Source organism: Pelobates fuscus, chromosome 6 (assembly GCF_036172605.1).
Source record: "Pelobates fuscus isolate aPelFus1 chromosome 6, aPelFus1.pri, whole genome shotgun sequence".
Classification (NCBI taxonomy): domain Eukaryota; kingdom Metazoa; phylum Chordata; class Amphibia; order Anura; family Pelobatidae; genus Pelobates; species Pelobates fuscus.
In genome coordinates, this window is record NC_086322.1 from 110,590,481 (window position 1) to 110,612,605 (window position 22,125).

Consider the following 22,125-nt stretch of genomic DNA (forward strand, 5'->3'; position numbering starts at 1 on the left):
TAATGCCCTATGTCTGCGCTACTGCTTTGCAATGTGTTGCAGGTTTTGTCACGATTCTTTGCTGCAGTGGTTATGGTGTTATGTCTCTTTAAGAACTGTAGTTGAAAGGTATTTCCCATCACCCTCAGCAAGTTGTCTTTACCTGGCAGAGTACAGCAGAATGTGTAGCATGCTGCACATACATAACCAGTGTTTGGCATCCGTTGAATTCCTTTTTAAAATTTAAACGAAATGTTATGAAAGATTCCAATTTGTATATTCTTACTACAATTACAGTAATTGTGGTGTTTCAAAACTTCTCCTGGCTTTCAGATCATCAAGAAACACTTGAAATAAAAATGTAATATCTGTTAATATTTAAATATATATTTCTAGTCATAACTAGCTCTGCCAAAAGATGAACATTTTTGTTTTTCATGACACCAATTTCATGTAGTGTTTTTTCTTTATCATTAAATTCCCCTTTTAATTAAATATGTAGCCCACAAACTGAGAACTGCAAGCCTTCACTCACCATGAGCCTTTAGTAGATACTTACAGCTAAGTGATTCAATAATTAAGACTGTGATCATAAAGTATGCAAAGTTGCATTAGTTTAAATGCAAGATTGCCATCTAATGGCCATATATTTGAATTGCACTCCCCTGCAATTTGCAAAAAGATTGTTTCTATTTGCATTATCATTTTTTTACAGCTTAGGTCTCTTTTGAATATTGTTGGATAAAGTTTCCAAATGATTTAATATTTTTTGGTAAACGTTCCAAATGATTTTAACATATTAAAATAGCAAATACGTCAAAAATAAAACATTACAAAATGAAAATATTTTTCACGTTAATTTTAAAAGTTATCCCAGAAATATTCAATCACTTGGAAAAACATATCCAATGATATTAAATCAAGACCTTGTTTTATTTCATATTTTCTAGTATAAAATGGTTATCTTATACAAATTTCTGTCAGCATAAGTCATGAAAATGTATACTTAAATCAATACTGATGTGCACATTGTTCGTGTTATTGTCTATTACAGTGCCATATGTTGTTCCACTAAGAGTTTAAGTGTGACAAGATACAGCGTTCCTAGGATGTGCTCTCCAGTGACTCCAGTCCTGACCACTACAATGACTGAGAAGTGCATGGATACTGCTGTCTAGTTGTAAGTAGGAAAGAAATGCAATGCCGAGTTCAGGATAGGTCTGCCACAACTAGGTATAACAGAGAATGCATTTGTCTTGTGTGACTAAAAAGTTGTAATTGAAGGTAAGGCCTTCTAAGACCATTGTGTGTAAGGGTACTGCAATTTTCCCCCCTGAAACAATGTATTTTGTAGAAGGGGAATGAAGCAACAATACTGCCATTGTGATCCCAACTGGAGACTGCTTTTATCAGGTCTTTATTGCTCAATACAGAAAAAGGCGGTCTTGTACATCCAATGGCTATATAAATGGGATATAAATGGGGTATGTAATAGTTGAGGGCAAAATCTGGGTAGAACTGGGTAAGTAGATGTAATGCTGTGAAAAGGCCCAAGCCACAGATCCATTTGAATGCATGTGGTAACATGCTGCTAGACTAGAATCTTTGAGGCCATAAGAAAGATTCTGGGTCACTACTCCAATAACAAGACTTTCAAAAACAGGGCTGAAGGGTGTATAGTATTTTGAGAGTGATAACAGTTTTTAGTGGGTAGGCCCTCCCTGAAAGTAGGAGGGGTAGCTGCTTCCACCTATCTAAAAGTTTTTCTATGATTGTAAACAGTATACAGCTGATATGTTTTGTTTGTTTTAGAATCAAGATCCCCAAATATTTAAAATGGCTAGACACATAAAAATGACAAATGGAAAATAGCCATGTCCTTTGTTATATATACAAACCATTTAATCTAAAAGCCCTTTGTCAGACCATTTTTGTCCATCTGCTCAAATTATTTTTTTTCTTTCAAAGATGAAATGGTATCCATAGACTTTGGGCATAGTAGCCATTATAATGGAGCTATGTTGATTATGCTGTTATGAGTTATCTTTTGATTATAATGTTATTTTTCTCTTACTCTAAAAAAATACTAGATACATAACTTAGCTCAAAAGAAGACTTTTATGCTTGCTGTTTATTTTTTTTGCATAACCTTACATGCTATTTATTCTGTATCCTCAGTACAGCTTATTGTGGATGCTAGTCTTTAGTTACACACATGGGCAACTTTTGCAAAAATGTAAAACATCTTTATCCACATTAGTATACAGACCTGCAGATAAGCATCAGTAAGAACATATGTGTATATGTTAAGGTGCTATAACAACGGGAAGAAACATTATTAAATCCTCTAGTTTAGGCCAAAACACGTTTAACAGAATATTTTATTGTAAAATAAAAACTATTTATGGGGCTTTGTAAGTTTGAATGTGGTAATGTATTTCTTACAAATATATCCTGGTATACAATGCTAATAAACTGGATATTGACATTTAATGAGAGCAATGCAATAATACTCAGCAGCAATCTTGGAAAATGTTGAGAATGGGATAATTTCAATATTTTTCTAAATTATTCAGTATGTTTTCCAATTTATTGGCTCTAATAGCTTACTTAACACAACTTCAATTGTTTCCTTTTATACAGCAATTTCCACTTTGAAAGGAATATTTGCAAAGAAAATAAAAAATAAAACTGGAGTTTTATCAGTTTAAAGCACTAGCTGTGACCTACCATAACATAAATACCTGTACATAGTGGGATGGAACAGAGGGTGCTTAAAAGAGGACTAATTTCTCTGAGATTTACACCATGGAATAAAACATTGAAAAGCACAGGTAACTTGTGGTAACTTTTTATGAGATTCTCAATTTTATTTAAAATTTATATTAAAGATTTAGCATAACACATCATAATCCAGTTCAGACATACCAGGTCAAACAATACAAATGCTGAGGGGAAAAAACTAGAACCGTTTGATTTTCTTCATATGTGGACTGCCAAGTTCACAGTACAGAATGTACAACAATGACCGACACAGAGTTAACATTGAGGCACCCACTTACATGAAATAGAAGTGTGGATTTCTACACTTAATTTTATTTTTCACACCTCATAAATATATATTTGTTAAATATAGGGCTAAGTAAATCAAATCTAAAAACATCACAGTGACCGTTCACTTTAAACATTTATTAAAGTGGGTAGGATAGTTTATAGTCAATTGTTCTTGCCGTTTTATTTTTCACTAGTTTGTTTTGCTTTTTTTTTTAACACTAATTTTTCGCCAGAGGACAACCCTTATTGCCCCTCCCTCCAAATCTGCAGTGGTTCACTTTTTGCTCCTCAGCCGCTCACTTTCTACCTCAGAAATCGGATTAACATCCTGCTGTGCATATAAAATTATTGCTTATAGAATAAGTTCAGCAAAAAATTCACTATGAGTGCATATGAGAAGTGGTGTCGGAAGATATCAGTAAAATGTAGTACAACCTGTTCATGTACCTCCTCCTCTATACCTACCTGGCTCAGCCTACTCCTGCACATAATGAAATGCAAACACTTTCGACATGCATTAATTAAAGAGAGATTGTGTGCTCAGAAAAAGGGATGATAGCCACACTATACAAAAAGGTGTGCCAGTCTTGACTTGGCCAAATTATTATTATTATGTTATTTATTTTTTTTAAACCCAGACGTTACAAAGGAGTCCTTAACCAACAACGTGTATTGCGCCAGCAACCTCCAAGACCTACCTTTTATGTTTATGCGGAACACGCAAACGTCTAGGATAGTTTGGTACGGATTATCCAAAAAAAAGGAATTCCTGAAGTAGCCAGTCGAGTCATATGCAAGAATGAGCCAATATCACAAGTGTAAGTACTGCTAAAACATGACCCTCAAAAATGTTTTTTGAGGATAAAGGGGAAAATAAAGTCTACATGAATTGGCTTTATAAAATGAGAATAAGGCAGGTATATAAGGGACCTCACATAAAATAGAAAAGGAAATAGGATATAACATGGGTGTGAGATGAACATTATACATACAAACATACAGTAATTGGCTTATTGGATAATGAATGACAAGACGTTTGTTTCCCACGAGTGTAACCTCACCCTTGCACATATTTCTGGTATGGAATTCTAAGGTTTAGGGCATTTTGGTCGCATGCATTTTGGTCGAGGCAATCTGGTCGCCATGCATTTTGGTCGCATGGCATTGTGATTGCATGCATTTTTGTCGCGCGTTTTGAACCGGATCCGTACACAAAGGGCATCGATCTGTAGGGGTTGATGCCCTGCAGCAGATGGGGTTAGTACTGCAGGGTAATGTTGTGAGATGAGCTCGATGTTTGCCCGATTAGCCGCGGTGGTCGCAGAGCTCCACAGTATGGCGTCCGCTCCAGTCCGCCGCTAAGCCCCGCTCCCTTCATTAAATGTTTTAGAACAAACTTTGTCAGCCACACTCACCACAACACTATGTAAGGACCCAGTTACTGAGCATTTTCTCGCCACTTTGTTATGTCAGGGGGAACCCTAACCCTAACCCTAACCCTAACCCTTACCCTAACCCTAACCCTAACGCTTACCCTAAGATATTGACACCTTATATTACCCAAATGACACCTTATATCAAAATTCGGCCAAAATGAATGGCGACCAAATTGCATGCGATCAAAATGCACAAACAGTGTAATTCGACCAATTTGTCACGACCAAAATGCATGCGACCAAATTGCATGCGATCAAAATGCTTGATACCGAATTCTAAGATGATGTCCAAGCAGGCTGCATTTATTGAATAGAAATAAATTAAAAAAAATGAGTAAAAAATATCAATATAAATACCGCACTCTAATGCATCTATTCTGCATATATCAAGAAAAGATTTGGAGAGTCAATGTATAGGTATGCAAGAAAACAATCCATTTATTATACACCAATTGTGTGTCATTCATATGAATAGAACAAGACCTCTCATATAAACCGATAATTTCTCATAATTTGGAGAATTAATGATTTCTAAATAAATTCGAATACGATACAAATACCGGAAATTCATAGTATATACACAAATCAACAACCACCAATATAGCGCAATTCATGCAAATAGGACAAAACCTATGGTATAGATCAATCACCTTTAATAGTTAATTAATGCATATATTGTACACTTGGCTAGAATTGATGGTATATACACAAATCTACAACAACAGTTCATATTCCCCATGTATATGGGACAGTAATTCAGTGGGTGGATCCTCTAATTGATAATGATGATATAGATACTGTGGTTTCCAATCACAGAAAGCTGTAAGCATATGAAAAATAGAAAAAATTGTGAAAAAAAAAATCAATACTAAAAAATGAATAAATGAAAAGGCAAAAAGGCAAGAAAATATATTTTAAAAGTCCAGAAAAGAGAACAACAGTGCACTGTTATGGTAAGAAAAACAGGTGGATCTCACCACAGATGTTTGATGTTGAGACTGCAGTGGTGTATGTAGATGTCCCTTTATTGTGCAGGAATAATCCGTTGGTATAGACGTAGCGGGAAAAGGTCTTCCTTGTGTAAATAAACCTGTGATCTGTATCAGTAACCCGCGATCAGGCAGCAATCAACGAACAGCGTAGCATACTGGCATCCGCTTATCAGGCTGCACGCTCGGGACGGATGTGTCCCTTCAAGGCCTTTGAGATGCATTAGAGTGCGGTATTTATATTGATATTTTTTGTATATTTCATGGTTTTGATTGGGGATGAACCTCTAATACCTGCACCGCCACGTGATAGAGAGCCAGCACCACTGAATAATGGGGACCATTAAAAAACATTGTAATTAACTAAATCTGGTCATCTCACAAATAGATTGTGCCATTTATTTATCTTCAACCATGGATTAGTATTAAAAGAAAGTGTAATAATTTGGAGAAACAAACCTTACCAGAATTCCACTTAGTATCTCTTACTACCTTAAGGAGGAAGAATGTCAGAATCATCAAAAAGGCAGAAAATAAAAACAGACTTGGTCACAACATTTGGTAGTTTTATTGAAAAACAGTGCTTAGACAGTGGACATTCATTTATATACAAGGATATGTTCCTTGTTATGTATTTTGATAGCAGGGGATAAAAAAACGAAAACAAAAAAACAATATTCTAAATGGACATCATTTGGATTTTGTCAAGTTACAAGGCTCAACAATGTGCAGTAACAACTTATTGCATTATTGTGAACAGGAGTCCTTTTTTTCCCTTCTGTAGAGGACGTATACATGTAAAAACTGAAAATAAAAACATAAAAATTGAATTTTTTTCAGATTTATTTACAGGGAGGCTCTTAGCCACATGGCTATTCTAGTTTATTGAAATATGATTCCTTCTCCAATGGGTTCTCTTTATGTAAAATTAATGTCTTGTTTATATTTTGCAAGTATGAAATTTAGGCAGGATATTTTCAAAATGTACAGGAATATTTAATAAAAAGAACAAAAATAAAAAAAAGGATTCTTGCAGTAACTTAGTAACTCATTGTAGTTTTATAGTTATCTGGGAATGGAATGGAGATGTGCCCTGAACCTGTAACAAGAGGTAGGATCCCGGCATTTGGGACAACGTTCCAAGAAAGAGTGAGTGTAATATTGCGATTTCCCCTGTAAGAAAAAATATACATTAATAATAATCATAATAATAATCATAATAATAATAACTACTACAGCACAGAACAGGATAAACAGAAGATACAGCAGATGACTAAAAACTCTCAGATATAAGAGTACTTTTAAGTAAATAAAATAACCCGCAATCTTTAGAAGCTGGACACATAGTCTACATCACAAACATACCATAAGCAGATATAAAATCTATATTGATATCCTTAATCTGCATTTTTTTTTTTTAGCTTAAGATTTCAGATTAAGATCACAATGTAATAAAAAAAAAAAAAAAACTGAAAATTCTGCAGCAATGGTATGGAAACCATCATTTTACGGGAGGGGCACACAAATCTGTCTCTCTTCAAGTGTACATGCAATAGAACAGGCTTCCCCAAACTCCAGCCCTCCAGATGTTGCTGAACTACAACTCCCATGATTCTCAGCCTATTTCATTCATATATTCATGGGTGTTGTAGTTCAGCAACATCTGGAGGGCCTGAGTTTGGGGAAGCCTGCAATAGAGCAAGCAAGTGTGTAATTTTATAAAAATAAATTACAAAAAAAAAACCTTTGTCACAGTATGCAAACGAATCATGAAACAATCTGTTATCATGCAAACATCTTGCAATGTGCATGTAATTGAGATTTAAAAAATATTTTAATCACATGGAAAAAGAAAACAGCATTTGTTTTTCATATATTAAAACTGTATTGCGTGTTAAATAGATAGGAATACATCAACTCTGCAGTAGTAGTAGTACTAGAGATGAAATAAGTAAAAGGTACTCCAAGGATAGTCAAGTGTTTATTAACAACTATTCCAATGATGAACTTCCATCCTTAAAACTGGCATATTATCAAGGAAGTTGTAGCCGAGTGTCTACTGTCTGGCCATGTCGAACAGCTTAATATTTCACCCTTTCTGCTACTGAGTAGGCTCAAAACATCTATTAAACCTTGGAAAGTAGTGGCACCAGACAATGTATAAGGGATATTTTTAACATTCTTTAAAACATGTAACCAATAACATCCACTCCTAAGGTAGGTTGGCTATTAAACATAGCAGTGACAGAAACAGGGGAGACAAATGCAGACACTTTAACATCTCTGTTCCTGAATACCAGGTTCAGATTTCAAATAGTAATACCACGTAAGTAATTTTCAGGAAATCGTAGTACACTGAATATCAAACAATGATAATTAAGCAGCAAACCTTTAGAGTACTTCTGACATTTTGATCTTTCACAGAACTCTCCCTTCTGTCACCACAAATCAATCATGGAACATTCTGGCGCCAACAAGTAAACAGTTTTGTCAGCTTTCACCTTATAAATTTTATCGCAAGAACTCGCTATGTGAAAAGAAATAAAAAATATATAGCACGCTTTAATTAAAACAATATATTTTTTCCAGATGCTTACTTTAGACCATTTCCATCGTCAAAGAAAAAATACTTTGATTTCATCTCTTTTAAAGACAATTTTGGATTATCCCCTCGAAGGATGATCTTGTCCCAAAGAACAACTTGGTTCAAAGCCTAAAGTTAAAACACAAAACAAAAAAAAATTAAAAACCAGTACTTGTTGTGATAGAGTATTGTGAGTTAAGTGCAAAAGGATTCAACACTGTCTTTTTGGTTGTATATTCCATTGTACTAAACTAAACAAAGGGATTTTCTGGTCACAGGAATACAATATGTACACAAAAGGGGTGAAAAGAAACCATGCAAGTGGGACCACATAGATAGAGGACTATAAGAACAAAATAAGAACTACAGAAATTAAAAGCAGGGCAATGAGGTGAGACTTAAATTTAAACAAATAATCTAATTTATATATCACTGACATCAGTTCAAATTAAATGAATAATGCATTAGTCTTTCTAGCTCATGGCAAAGTATATTACTAAACATTCCAATCATATTAACCAAATAGTGTTTTTGTTTTTTGAAATTCTTTATTTTTGCCACAGGCAGGGCAACGGTATTCACAATATGCAATAAAATTTTCGAGACATAAAAGGTTTGTTACATGCTTACAAATTTTATGTTAACAGTGCGGACGGTGTATTTTTTTTTTTTAGGGATTTTTTTTACCGATATTGGTTTTTTAAAGCCGATGCCGATAATCTGTGAACTTTCAGGCAGATATTCTGTACATTTACCATTTTGAAAAAATAAACTATTTCTAAAGGTAAACGCACAAAATATACATGCCACATGTAGTGGATGCAGTGTGTTTAGACAGGGGAGCGGTGTGTGTGTGTATATAATGCAGAGTGTGTGTATATAATAAATGCAGTGTGTGTATATAATGCAGAGTGTGTGTATATAATGAATGCAGTGTGTGTTTGTATAGTGTGTGTATATAATGAATGCAGTGTGTGTTTGTATAGTGTGTGTATATAATGAATGCAGTGTGTGTTTGTATAGTGTGTGTATATAATGAATGCAGTGTGTTTGTATAGTGTGTGTATATAATGAATGCAGTGTGTGTGTTTGTATAGTGTGTGTATATAATGAATGCAGTGTGTGTGTTTGTATAGTGTGTGTATATAATGAATGCAGTGTGTGTGTTTGTGAAGGGATGTAATTTGTGTAAAATGGGCAGGAGGGGAGGCATTTTTTATTGTAATTATATTTTTAATATTTATATGTTTTATTTTTTTTTATCAGTAGTGTGTTTTTTTTATATGTTTTATTGTTAATTAAGAGTAAAACGCTGTGCAGAAGCACTTTGTGCAGTTGTTATAAGCAGTAGATTTAATTTAAAAGCACGGATACAATCAAACTAGGAAACATAACAAGAAAAATAAAAAAGATGAGTATGGACTTATAAAGGTAGGGGATGCGATGCGATGGATCCATAATGGCAGCCCCACATGTTGGGGGAGAGTGAGAGATTACTTGTGCGGAGCTGGAAGGGGGTCGGTGGTAGTAGGGGAGCTAGCTTAACCAGATTATTCCCAGTCACTACCCAGTAAGGCCACATAACCCCAAGAGACAAAATATATACACACACATACATATACATATATACACACATACACACACACACACACACAAACACTATACAATATAAGCCAAAAAGGGTGCTGCAACGCTGCAATCAGGTGACTGGCACAGTGGTCTTGCTTTTGGTCGCTAGTAAAAATGGGATTATGGTGGTCGGGTCCCAGGCTGGGGTGCGATGCAGACCAAGCCTGGTCAGGATGGCGTCTGTCTCGGCGGCATCCGTCACTTTGTATTCCATGTTCTGGTGCTGTATGATGAGAATGTGAGGGGACCCCAGCGATATCTGACTCTTTGAGTCGATATGAGTGTTGTAAGAGGGCGCAGTGATTTTCTCCATTGCAGTGCTCGGGATAGGTCAGAGAAAAAGGCAAAGTCCATCTCCTCAAATTTATATGGGATTTTCCCTCTGGTCGCGTTCAAGATGGCGGACTTATCTTGGTCATGTTGAAATGTTAGGAGTAGGTCGCTGGTGGCTGAAGCCATGGCTGATGGAGGTTTAGGAAGGTGGAACATCCTGTCTAACATTTTTCTTTTTTTATAGATTATTTAAATATCTGTATAACAAATGACCCGTGTTCACCAACTTTAATGAACAGTTTAGCCACAATAACAATTTAATATAAATGAAGTTTTTATAGTTCTTTATGTTAGGAGGCCCCCGGCACACTCTTACCTCAAGGGGTTAAACCGTTTTCAAACAGTTGAACACTAAAGTTGCCTTCATAGCTGATCTTCATTCCACATAGGCTTTTGAAATTTCAGATTTAGGAAGTGCTGAGTGACGCCGGGCAGAGGAGTTGCTGATTGGCTGAGTGGTCCGCTGATGCTCTCAGTCAATTAGTGATTCCCCATTCACAAAACTGGCATGGAAAAGATACATTTCTTTGAAAGCCAGTTTTGAGAATAGGGAGTCACTGATTGGATGAGAGCAACAGCTGACTGCTCTCAGCCAACCAGCGGCACCCCATCACACTTCCTGAAAGTGAAATTTCAGAAACCAGATGCAGTCTAAGGGGGAGCCAAAATTGGCACTGGAAGCAACTTTGGGGGAAAAAGATGCTCAAATATGGTTTAGCCCCTTGAAGTAAAAGTGAGCCCAGGGGCCTCCTGGCACCATGACTTCATTTAGTTCCTTTAAAGAGACACTATATAGTCACTTGAACAACTTTAGCTTAATGCAGCAGTTTGGGTGCTGCATTAAGAGAACATACCCCTGCAGCCTCACTGATCAATCCTCTGCCATTTAGGAGTCAAATCCCTTTGTTTATGAACCCTAGTCACACCTCCCTGCATGTGACTTGCACAGCCTTCCATAAACACTTCCTGTAAAGAGAGCCCTATTTAGACTCTCTTTATTACAAGTTCTGTTTAATTAAGATTTTCTTATCCCCTGCTATGTTAATAGCTTGCTAGACCCTGCAAGAGGCTCCTGTATGTGATTAAAGTTCAATTTAGAGATTGAGATACTATTATTTAAGGTAAATTACAGGGGAATGATCTATACACTAAAACTGCTTTATTTAGCTAAAGTAATTTAGGTGACTATAGTGTTCCTTTAATTGCATATGATAATAAGGAGGCAAGATCACTCTGACTGAAAAATGTATTCTTATTTGTGATACATAAATATTATTATTATTATTATGAACTAATGGCTTGTATGCCAAAGCTGCATGAATAAATAATTCCAAGGATTCAGTTTCACTTTCTCACATACATTTGTTATATTTTCATAGCGAATAAAATAAAGAGCATTTATTTAAATACATTTACTTCTCTAGAACTAGCAAAAACATTTTAATATTTATTCTTGAGTATTGGCAAGCTAATTAAGTTAGAAGCGGTACGACCACTGAATCTGCCGAAACCAGTTAATAAAACCTATATGTATAGTTTGTGGCGTATCATCTCACTTGTTAACCCTAAGTAAACCATTTAAAAATAAGCCAATTTTCATTTAATGTATTGCTGTTTCTAGGGCATAAATATGATATTTCAGAGACTAAGCTGTAAAACAAACTCTGCTCAGTTATACACTTAACCAGGGATAGACAACCTACAGCATTCCAGATGTTGCGGAATACATCTACACTGTTGCTTTACAAGCACTAAGGCAGATTCAGTCCACATCATCTAGAGTGCCAATGTTGCTTACCCTTGCACTAAACCATAATTTGTTGTGAAATCAGCCAGGGAATTTTGCATTTTAATCTAAAATAGCCAAACTGAAAACCTATGCAATTGGAGAATGTTTCCAATTTGGTTATTTTAGCCAAAATAACTAAAATTTTCAGTTGAATATCTGGTAAATGGGTTTTTAGTGGATAACTACATTTTTTAGACCAGGGGTCCTCAAACTGCAGCCCTCCAGATGTTGCTGAACTACAACTCCCATGATTCTTTGAATTACATAGATAGCCAGAGAATCATAGGAGTTGTAGTTCAGCAACATCGGGGGGGCCGGAGTTTGAAGACCCCTGTTTTAGACAATGTTTTCAGTGATTAATAAATAATAAAAAAAGAGGTCCTTTGAGGACAAATAATGACTCATTTGATTCATTTATAAAATATAGCCACTCAATATTATGAGTGGATTGTATTATTGTAAGTTCACCTTCCCAGTGGTGTCCAAAAGGTAGATCTCCAGATGTTTTAAAACGACAGCTCCCATGATGCTTTGTCATGCTAAATGCATGCAAAGCATTATGGGAGTTGTAGTGTTAGAACATCTGGGGATCTACCTTTTGGGCACATCTGCTATAGCGGCTTTACATAACCCCAAATCCAACATAATTCAAACATACTTACATTGCTTCTAGTTGAATATTCAGCTGATAAATAAATAAATAGCTGCTTCACATTCCAATCAAATATTGGCTGCAAATGTAATCATGTTAAGGAAAAAAAAACAAAAAAAAAACACAGTAGATCATTAAACAAAGTAACACCAATGAATATTATAATAAAGCTTTTGTGGATTAAAGTACAAATGGCCAATGTAATCTTCAGAAGCACATTTAAAGTTTTCAGTGACAAAATCGTGTACACATATTTTTACTTTCATTTTCTTGGTGAAATGAAATTCAGTTGATAAAACCTCCCTCACTATCATGTATACTCCAGAAATAATTTACCAGCCTATAGAAAAATTAATGTTTCTACTAGGAATCCATTCCAATCATTTTACCATTCCATAATTAAGTGACAAAATTTAAATAAAATTGTTGTGCGCCTGATGTTTGCCATGAAGCACCATGACATGCTACTGTAAAATATTTTGTGGACTCATGAAACTTAAAGGAAAGCGTTTTTCCGCGCGCACACACACAAATTAGGTCTCCCCAATCAGTTGACAAGGAGCAGCACTGAGGGACATCTGCAGAGGTTTTTAACGGGAAGACCTTGACATAGAGGGGTACTATAGTTTCCAAAGGCCACTTGCCATCAATAAAAATTAGCTCCCAAGTTTATCAAGATATCCTACAGGATAACAACAGGGTGGCTGTGTGCTAGCTGAAACTCAGAAGTTGGGTAATGCAGCAAGACAATGATCCTAAACAAAGTAAATCCACTACATAATAACTTGAGTCAGAGCCTCAGATTAATGTAGTGGTTCTGGGCAGACTAGATGGGCCGAATGGATCTCATCTGCCATAACATTCTATGTTTTGCAGTCTACAGCCTGTCCCTGACGAGTGGATTGTGAATGTATGTATGATAGATATCTCACCAGGGTACCCCTTGTTATTTAAAAAAAACAATTTTTTCCAGCTTCTTCCTTGCTGCAGCTTCTCCTCAAATGATGAAGTCACTAGTTTACATCATTTTGTCTAAGTCAATAGACATAACGGGCATGCACGGGTATTGTCACAGTTTTGTTAGCAAATAAAAATAGTTGGGGTTTTTTCCACACCTGCCAAGCAATTATTTGGCACACAGACCATGCCAAAGAATCGATTGATAATAGGACTGCAGAAAAGACCTCCCCCACAGGAGGTCCTTCTGCGCTCCACCCATAGCAACCACAGTGCCTGCTAGCGCCAACTAGGGATATAGGAATGGAGCGACATGATGGCACTCCATTCAGAAGGAGTCAGCATGTCTGCTTCACTGAGGAGGTTAGCCCTGCTTGGTGAAGTGCTCCCAAGCAGGGCAAATCAGTGAACAGCAGAGGAGGAGCAACAATGGACTAGTGGTAGGTGATACAGAAATATAAAACCAACCTCTCTATTGAGATTGCGGTAAGGGAGAGGAGGCCATGATAAGTGGTTGCAGGTTTCTTTTTAAGAAGGTAGTGTCTCTATTGGCTGTCTGACATCCACTAGATACATGATTCAAGCAAATATGTAAAAATTGTAGTTCCTCGGTAACACTATTTTTTGGTTGTGTTTGTTTGTTTTTTTTTAAATTCATTATTTTTGATGATAACACACATCTTTGCGCTGCCAGACAACTAGTGCAAGAACAGTAGAATTAAACAGAAGGGATCATGGCATTAGAATCGTCTGCACATAGAAACACTGTTTTACATTGCCAGAAGCCAAATATGCACAAACTACAATATTTATGGCGTTAACATTAACATAGCATAGATTAAGATGTAGTGGATTTGTTACTTAGACTGTCCTTTTAAGAAGATTAGAATGTACAAGATATAGAAAAGTAATGTTTGCTAGATTTAGAGGTGTAAATTACAAGAAAGGACAGTTTAAAGGCACTATTATTATGGAGAAAGATATGGTATACACTTTGCAGAACAGTTTTAAGGTGACAGATGGGATTTAAAATAAAATGTGCAACATGCAAAATTTAAGAGAGTACTGAGTGGTAATAAAAGGTGTAAGTAAGTGAGCTACATGCCTGTCGGCATTATTCATTATGAACTGGAAAAGGAGCAAGGTTGTTAATTAGACGATTAAACATAAAAACCTTTCAAATCGAAACTGGATGTTCTGAGTACTGCCCACAAAACCTGCCTTACAAATGTCATTGAGAAACCTGTAATTGAATACCCACAGAAAGTCTGTTCTGGGGAACAATGGGAGGGTTTGCGGTAGTTATTACAAACCATAAGTTCATATATCCCAAAAGAAACCGTCAAAACAAATGACAGGCATATGTTCGTTGGGATATATCTACTACATATTTTTTAATGGACTATTCCATTAAATGAAGGGGTGAACATATATCAAAAGTGTAAAGTATGCATAAAAATAAATGTCAATGTATAAAATTAGAATGCCATTAAAGGCATTATAACAAGAAAGGGAAAAGAGTTTATCAAAAAGCAAATCGTCAACATCTACAGTATATGTGAATTGAAAATAGAATGACTAGAAATCTTTTCTTCCATTTATTTTAAGCATAAAATACGTACACACACTTGATGATAAATAGAACTACAATTTTTAAGATATGTATATATAATACACATACTAAAGTTAAACGCATTATATGTAATATATATATATAATCCAGTCGTTTTGGCACCAAGGCATTAGGAACATTAAATCAAGTGTAACCTTGATATTTCCTTGAGGGTGCGTTATCAGTAGGATTAGGTTTGCCAACATTTAAATACTATACAGCAAAAATGATAGCAGGAGCCACACTCAATCCCAGCAGCCGCCCTCCGGAGCACGACCAGCAATCCCACAATGATAAGCCTACATAAGATATTCTCCAGGCACTCAAAATGTTCAGGCTGCAGGCAGTTTTAATAGAACAAAAAAGAGCAGCAACGTTTCGACCTGCTATGAGGTCTTGAAGACCTCATAGCAGGTCGAAACATTGCTGCCCTTTTTTGTTCTATTAAAACTGCCTGCGGCTTGAACACCTTGAGTGAATGGAGAATTTTTTTTGTATTGGCTTAAATACTATATAAGCATAGATTACAAACACTGTGCACAACAACAATTATTGAAAAAGGATATCAGCATTTAAATCAAAAGTGATGAAACCAAGATCGCTCCGTTCTCTTGGACCAGTGAAATCTTCAACATTTTCTCTGAAAGACAGTTTTATTCAATGTTAGCTCAATTCAATGTAACATTTGTGTAAGCTCTTTATCAAATTAGAGAGCACATTTATCAGAGAAGACTTAAATGAGAGAGGCAAAGACATACCTCACCCTATAAATTAGTCTCTGCCCCGATCTGTCTTCTTGGCTGACATCCTCAGAAGTGTTGTTCTGAGCCAATATCCCATAGGATTGGCTGAGACGGTCAAGAAGGCAGACCAGGGGCAGAGCCAGCACAGGTCAAACACAGCCCTGGCCAATCAGCATCTCCTCATATTGATGTATTGAATCAATGCATCTCTATGAGGAGAGTTCAGTGCAGAGGGAGGACACACTGTGCAGCACTTCCCCAGGAAGCATCTAGTAGCCATCTGAGGAGTTATCCCTAAGCTGTAATGTAAGCACTGAATTTTCTCTGAAAAGAAAGTGTTTACTGCAAAAACCCTGAATGGAATGATTCTACTCACCAGAACAAATACAATAAGCTGTAGTTGTTCTGGTGACTCTAGTGACCCTTTAATGTGAAATTAAAGCCTTATTTGTCCTGAACAAAATGATAGGATTGGGTGGGTGCACTTTATATTAAAAAGAGGTAAATCATGGTTGAACAGACTTACAACTCTTATTCCAGGTTTTGTTTTGATTTCCAACTTGTAAAATTGCCTCTGTCATTAAGGGGTTCATGGTTGTCTTCTTAATGTTATTCAGAATCAACAAATGGCAGCAGCTTACAATAAAATACTATTCATATGTGGTTGGAGACAGATGGTAGTATTATACAATGGGTTTGGCAAACACGGGACCTTGAGTTCTAAAATCAATAGCTGCAAGTGATGTAAGCGTAGGATTTTGTCGTGCTTATAAATCATTGGTCAGAGAAATATTTAAAGCCCCATGAAAACAAATTTACATTTGTATATCCTGATTCAAATAAAATACATTATTGCTTACTGAGCATGAAATTAAAAACCTACAGGGTTGTTCAATAAAGTGACAATTGTCAAGAATTTAAAATTTAAGGCTACAGTAGCAAAAACTGGAAGAACAGCTGACAAAGATTTTTTCCACTATGTCTATTTTGGCCTTAAATTTGAAATTCCAGACAATTTTCACGTAAGTGACTAACCCTGCTTGACTTACGATTAGACAGTTCACACTTTACTCCACCATTATTTCTATAAAAGTTAATAAAGATAGATATCCTCACAAAATTACTATGTAAAGTAGTCTACAAATTATGGCATATGACTTATGAGAATATTCAAGCATGTATGCAGGTTGTGAAACCTCAGAGGAAACAGGTGCACGTATGTGGCTACGTTTTGAGATTTTTTATTAATTTTTTTTCTCAAATCTAACATTTTAAAGGATTACTACAATCACCATGACCACTTCCACTTTTCGAAGTAGTCATAGTAGTAATGTGTATATGCAGCGTTTCAAATTGAAATGCTGCCTATACTGAGATATCTGTCATTTTGTGCAGGGGTGTAATTAGTCTACTATTAATTCTGTGGGAAAATGTGTCAGCAGACTGGCAGCAGACGTTATCTCCCTCCAGCCTGCTCTTTGCCCACCACCTTCTGTACGGTTCTCCTTCTGTTCCCTATTCAGTGACTGGTCGAGTGGTGAGATGAGCTATACTCCGCTAATCTCGCCGTTAGTTAACATGTGGCATGTGCATTGTATCGTTCAGTGGTCTGTTGTATAATCCTGGATTATACAACATGGTCCAACAACGCTCCTCTATTAAAAGCATTTGATCTGACTATCAACACGGCATGTGGACGCTATTGTGGACGGCTTAGCCTGATGCTGAATTCCAGGAAAGTTTTAAAACTTTTATTGCAGGTTTAAATATATGGGGGGAAAACTGAGGAACTTGGTGCAGAGTGCCAAAAAGGGCACATATATATATATATATATATATATATATATATTTTTAAAGGGTAGGAGTAACCCTTTAAGTGGTTCTGCTATAGAACATTACATTGATCTAAAGTTAACTTAAAGGACCACTCTACACCCATAAAGCACTTCAGCTTACTGAAGTGCTTTATGGGTGAGGAGTATGCCATAATTATGACAGTTTATAAATGATTTCTAGATTTCTCTGATTTCTAGGAGCAGATGGGGATGCGCACCTGCACAGGTGGAGCCCTTCTAACTGAAAGTCTATTCCGGGGAAAAGGGGAGAGCTTGTAACAGCTGCAGTTCATAAGAGCTGCAGCTCTTGCAAACGGTTTTAACCCCTTAAGGACCAAACTTCTGGAATAAAAGGGAATCATGACATGTCACACATGTCATGTGTCCTTAAGGGGTTAAGATATACCTTCATTGAATACATGCATGTATTAATTGGTGGTGTAGCTGTTTTTCGAATATGGGCAGTAGTGTGTCTCTTTAATACAATTGATGTAATAGAGAGATAGCAGATACCGGGAATAGACTTGCGAGCAAACTAAAAGTAATAAATGCACAATGACTACAAACAGAGCAAGACTATTATCATGGATATACAAGCATAATAGGCTGGATAGAGTTCAGGCTCTAGTTCATACCTGTTAAAAACAATTTATATTGGGTTTAGGAATTATTGGTGTTATTGATTTAAACAACCAAGTATTAAGATAATTTAAAACATTAGATTTATAGTTTAACTGACAAAACTGCAGCATTCTCACAAGCAAATTAATTCAGTAACGTGAATGTCATAAAAATAAAATAAGTTGTTGTATAATCATATGATCCTCCAGCTACGTAACCATTTCCATTTTACCCTTTAAAAAATTATTGACCAAACTCCGACAGCCCAATTCCAATTTTGGAACTACAAGACTATAATTTATGACTATTTGGCAGTACAGATGAGGATTGGTTAACCACTAAGTAGAGAATTTCAAATATTAGGCTAAAATAGCTAAGATAGAAGATTTGTGGAGATATTTTATTGCCCACTTAGTTTAATTTTTTGCCTAAAAATTTAGCAATTCCCTGGTTAATTCTCCAAAATGCCCGGCTTGATAAATACCCAAACCAATTATAAAACCCATTGTACAGAGCTACGAAATTTCGCTGGCGCTATACAAATTATTAAAATAATAATTTTTAAAAAAATATGCTCTACACACACAGAATTCTTCAATGAGAATGCCTGCTGAGCTCTTGGTACACCAGCAGCTGTGGACTACATTTCCCATGGTGCATAGCCAACCATGTGTGAGTGACAGCTAAATGGTTGGAGCTCCAGCTGTTGTCAGCGCCATTCCCCATGATGCTCAGCCAGCCATACAAAAACACACAGTGAAGCTGCTGCCTGCAATGCAGTCCAGGTGATGATCAGATGAATTGAGCTGCATGCACAGCATGCTATGGAATTCAGAGAACACACAGAGAGGGCACTCACAGCATGACTCTGGACACATGGATATTGACTGGCACCACACGATCTTTGAAGGCGGTGGTGATGAAACAGCCGAAAGTGAGGGCGGCCATCACACTCAGGGAGAAGGCAAACAGGGAATTAGCCCGAGACAGAGCCGTGTTCATGGTAAGGACGGACAGGGACCCACTGCAAGGAACAGGAGTCCGGCACCGGTACTAGCTGACAGACAGGAGGCTGAGGAGGGAGCGGGGAGCACGGCTGCCGAGACGGAGGAACTAAGTGCACATCAGGAGGAGGTGTTTCAGTGCGGCAGGTTCACACTGTCACACAGGAAGTCACTGTTAGCGCTGAGCTGTCCGTCACCCATCGCTCGACTTTCACTTCCGGGTAGGAGGTATCCCCCAACCGGAAGTTTACGAATCGGGAACGTGCGCGGAGCACCTCCCGCACAGAGAACGTTGCGGCCATATTTGTTTTTGGCAAACGCCCGTTATGTCCGTGATAATAGCAGTAGGCGCATCATTTTAAATATTATCCATCAGATCGAGGGCTTAGCCTCCTTTAGCATGTAACCTTCTCATTATTACTTTAATCATTACTTTTTAGCACTGGTTATTAAAACAGAGCAACACTCATCATGTTAGGAGTGAGCAGGATTTAAAGAGCCCATTTAAGCATGATAACCCCCTCATCTCTCTGAGATTGGGCCTCCCAGGGACAAGCGTGATTTAGTTTCCTGGTGTCCTGTGAATGCCCCAGGCTGCCTGTCAATCATGCATGCTGACCCAAATGAGGGCAGGGCAGCTCCCTGTAGGATTCTCTTGGGGACAGGTCCCTGGTGTCCTCAAAAGCAGGACACCAGGGAACTAAGGTCGGACAGGACCAAAAATCAGGACTGACGAGCCCGGTTTTGGCAGGACCGTCCCGGTTTTCTTGTCCTGGCCTGACTTGGTTCCACAGAGACGGACATCAGTGAACTGCTTCTAAAAAGTGTAGCGAGAGCTCAGCATAACACGCTGCACTCAGCGCACTAGTGAGCAGGCCTGCTTGGTCGGCAGGCAGCCTGGCGTATATTCACACCAGGCTGACCTCTCAGAAATCTGGGCGGACTGTCCCCTTTCTAGGCAGCTGATTAGCTTAATGCGATGAGCTTACACTCTCAGCCTATTAGTGGCTGCTCATTCATAATATCGGCTTGAGACAAATATGTACGTTTCTCAAACCAGCTTTATGAATGGTGAGCCACTGCCTTGCTGAAAATGGCAAATTATTAGAGCCCCTGCTCGCAAAAGCCCTAAGCTTTCGTTATCAAGCTGGTGTTGGAGGGGCAGAGTGATCCGGCGTTGGAGAGGAGTCTTTTGGGTTAAACTGTTTGTGAATGTTTTTACCTCTAAAGGTAAACAGGTGGCAGAGGCCTACTGTCACCATAACAACTTTTTTTTTATTAAGTTGCTATGGTGCCCGTATTGTTTCTTTAAGGCTAATACAGCCAAGCTGTGACTATAATTGAGCTGGAGAATTTTTTCAAATCCGCTATTTTGATAATGGAGGCGCTGTGCGGTCCCTATAGGGATGTATTGATTCAATGGATCTCTATGAGGAGATGCTGATTGGCGCAATGTGGTGTTTTGTCACATATGCGCAATAGCCTCCCAATACTTTCCTATTTCGTCACGCCATGCCTGTCTTGCCGCCGCTGGCCCCACCTCCATGGCGGTCGGGCCAGCTGCAGCAAGACCAGCACGGCGTGGGGGAAATAGGTGAGTAAAAACACCTTTACCATGTGATTGGAAGGGGGCCCTTCACCTGGACAGACATACTCACTGACAAACACACTCACTGATTTGACACACAGTCACTCCCTCACTGACAGACACACACACTGACAGACACACACTTATTTGACATACACACACACTGGCAGACACCCTGATTTGACAAACACACTCACTGATTTGACACACTGACAGTCACTCACTAACAGACACACAAACACACTGGCAGACACACACACACACACTGACACTGCAACAATCACACACATTTTCTCACACACCTTTGGGAGAGCTGAAGTGGATTCTTTCCCTGCGGTCCAGTGGGGCTGCTGTCATCTCCCTGCTCTACTCCCTAGAGCTCTGTTTAGCGAAGCCAGGCTGGAATGATGTCATATTCCGGCTTTTGGCATCACTGGAGGGCGCACGAGGGAGCAGAGCAGGGAGATGACACAGCCGTCCATGAGCTGGCAGCCTGTTCGCCCATGTTATCCATGAGCAAGGCGGCCACCTGCATTCGCTCTGTCAGCCGTCTGACCGCCCCAGCCTCCACTCACAGACAGCCGGCTGACCATCTACTTCCACTCACAGGCAGCCGGCCACCTTGGGGGCTGAAAGGGCTCGACATCCCAGGCGCCATGGCGGAGAAATAAAAACACAATATAGTGCTCTCTGTATAGTCTAGAATAAAACTAGGATAAAAAGTGGAGGAATACTCACAAGCGGGGAGCAAAGGGAATATTGCTCAGTATAGGAAGAGTAGGTGGAATATTCCCCACCAAGGATATCACTTGCGAGTCCTCAGGTTCTTAATGATGAATTTTTATTTTATTTTTGCTATATTGTTTTATTTTATTAATCTCCAATAAAGATAGCGAATTTTAGCTATTTTGGAGCCTTCCAGCCTATCCTTTTTAACATCACAATTTCATCATTAAGAACCTGAGGACTCGCAAGTGAAATCCTTGGTGGGGATTATTCCAGCTACGCTCCCTATACTGAGCAATATTCCCTTTGCTCCCCGCTTGTGAGTATTGACACTACCTTCTATACCTACCAATCTGCCAGAAAAGAAGAGACTCTGGATCCAGGGAAGTTCTAGCAGCCATATTACAAGCACTGATACATTCCATCCCCCACTTACTACCTATTTTCATGTGAACACTGCTTTTCCCTAGGGACACCTCCAGTGGTAGTCATTAAGATGGCCACTAGAGGCACTTCCTGTCAGTGTCATCCACGCTCTGCAGGGAGGTGCTTAACTTTCCCCATTGAGTCAATGCATCTCAGAATTAATATTCC

General features: G+C 38.0%; 1 protein-coding gene across 1 annotated transcript; it reads right to left on the minus strand.

Moving 5' to 3' along the window:
• Positions 1-6,007: 6,007 nt before the first annotated feature.
• SPCS3 (signal peptidase complex subunit 3) lies at positions 6,008-19,440 on the minus strand. Its single transcript, XM_063460010.1, has 5 exons — positions 19,073-19,440; positions 15,579-15,654; positions 12,456-12,530; positions 8,056-8,171; positions 6,008-6,631 (listed from the first exon to the last, which is right to left on the minus strand). Exons 1-5 carry the CDS (start codon positions 19,213-19,215, stop codon positions 6,499-6,501), a joined length of 543 nt encoding a protein of 180 aa, XP_063316080.1. The 5' UTR covers positions 19,216-19,440; the 3' UTR covers positions 6,008-6,498.
• Positions 19,441-22,125: the final 2,685 nt, after the last annotated feature.

What these genes read in the sequence shown, in the direction of transcription:
- SPCS3 (XM_063460010.1), bottom strand. Translation starts at nt 19,215, where the DNA reads ATGAACACGGCTCTGTCTCGGGCTAATTCCCTGTTTGCCTTCTCCCTG. An exon ending in CATGTGTCCAGAGTCATGCT is followed by an intron (nt 15,655 to 19,072) that starts GTGAGTGCCCTC and finishes ACTGTCTTTCAG; the next exon opens with AGAAAATGTTGAAGATTTCA. An exon ending in GACGATGGAAATGGTCTAAA is followed by an intron (nt 6,632 to 8,055) that starts GTAAGCATCTGG and finishes TTTTTCTTACAG; the next exon opens with GGGAAATCGCAATATTACAC.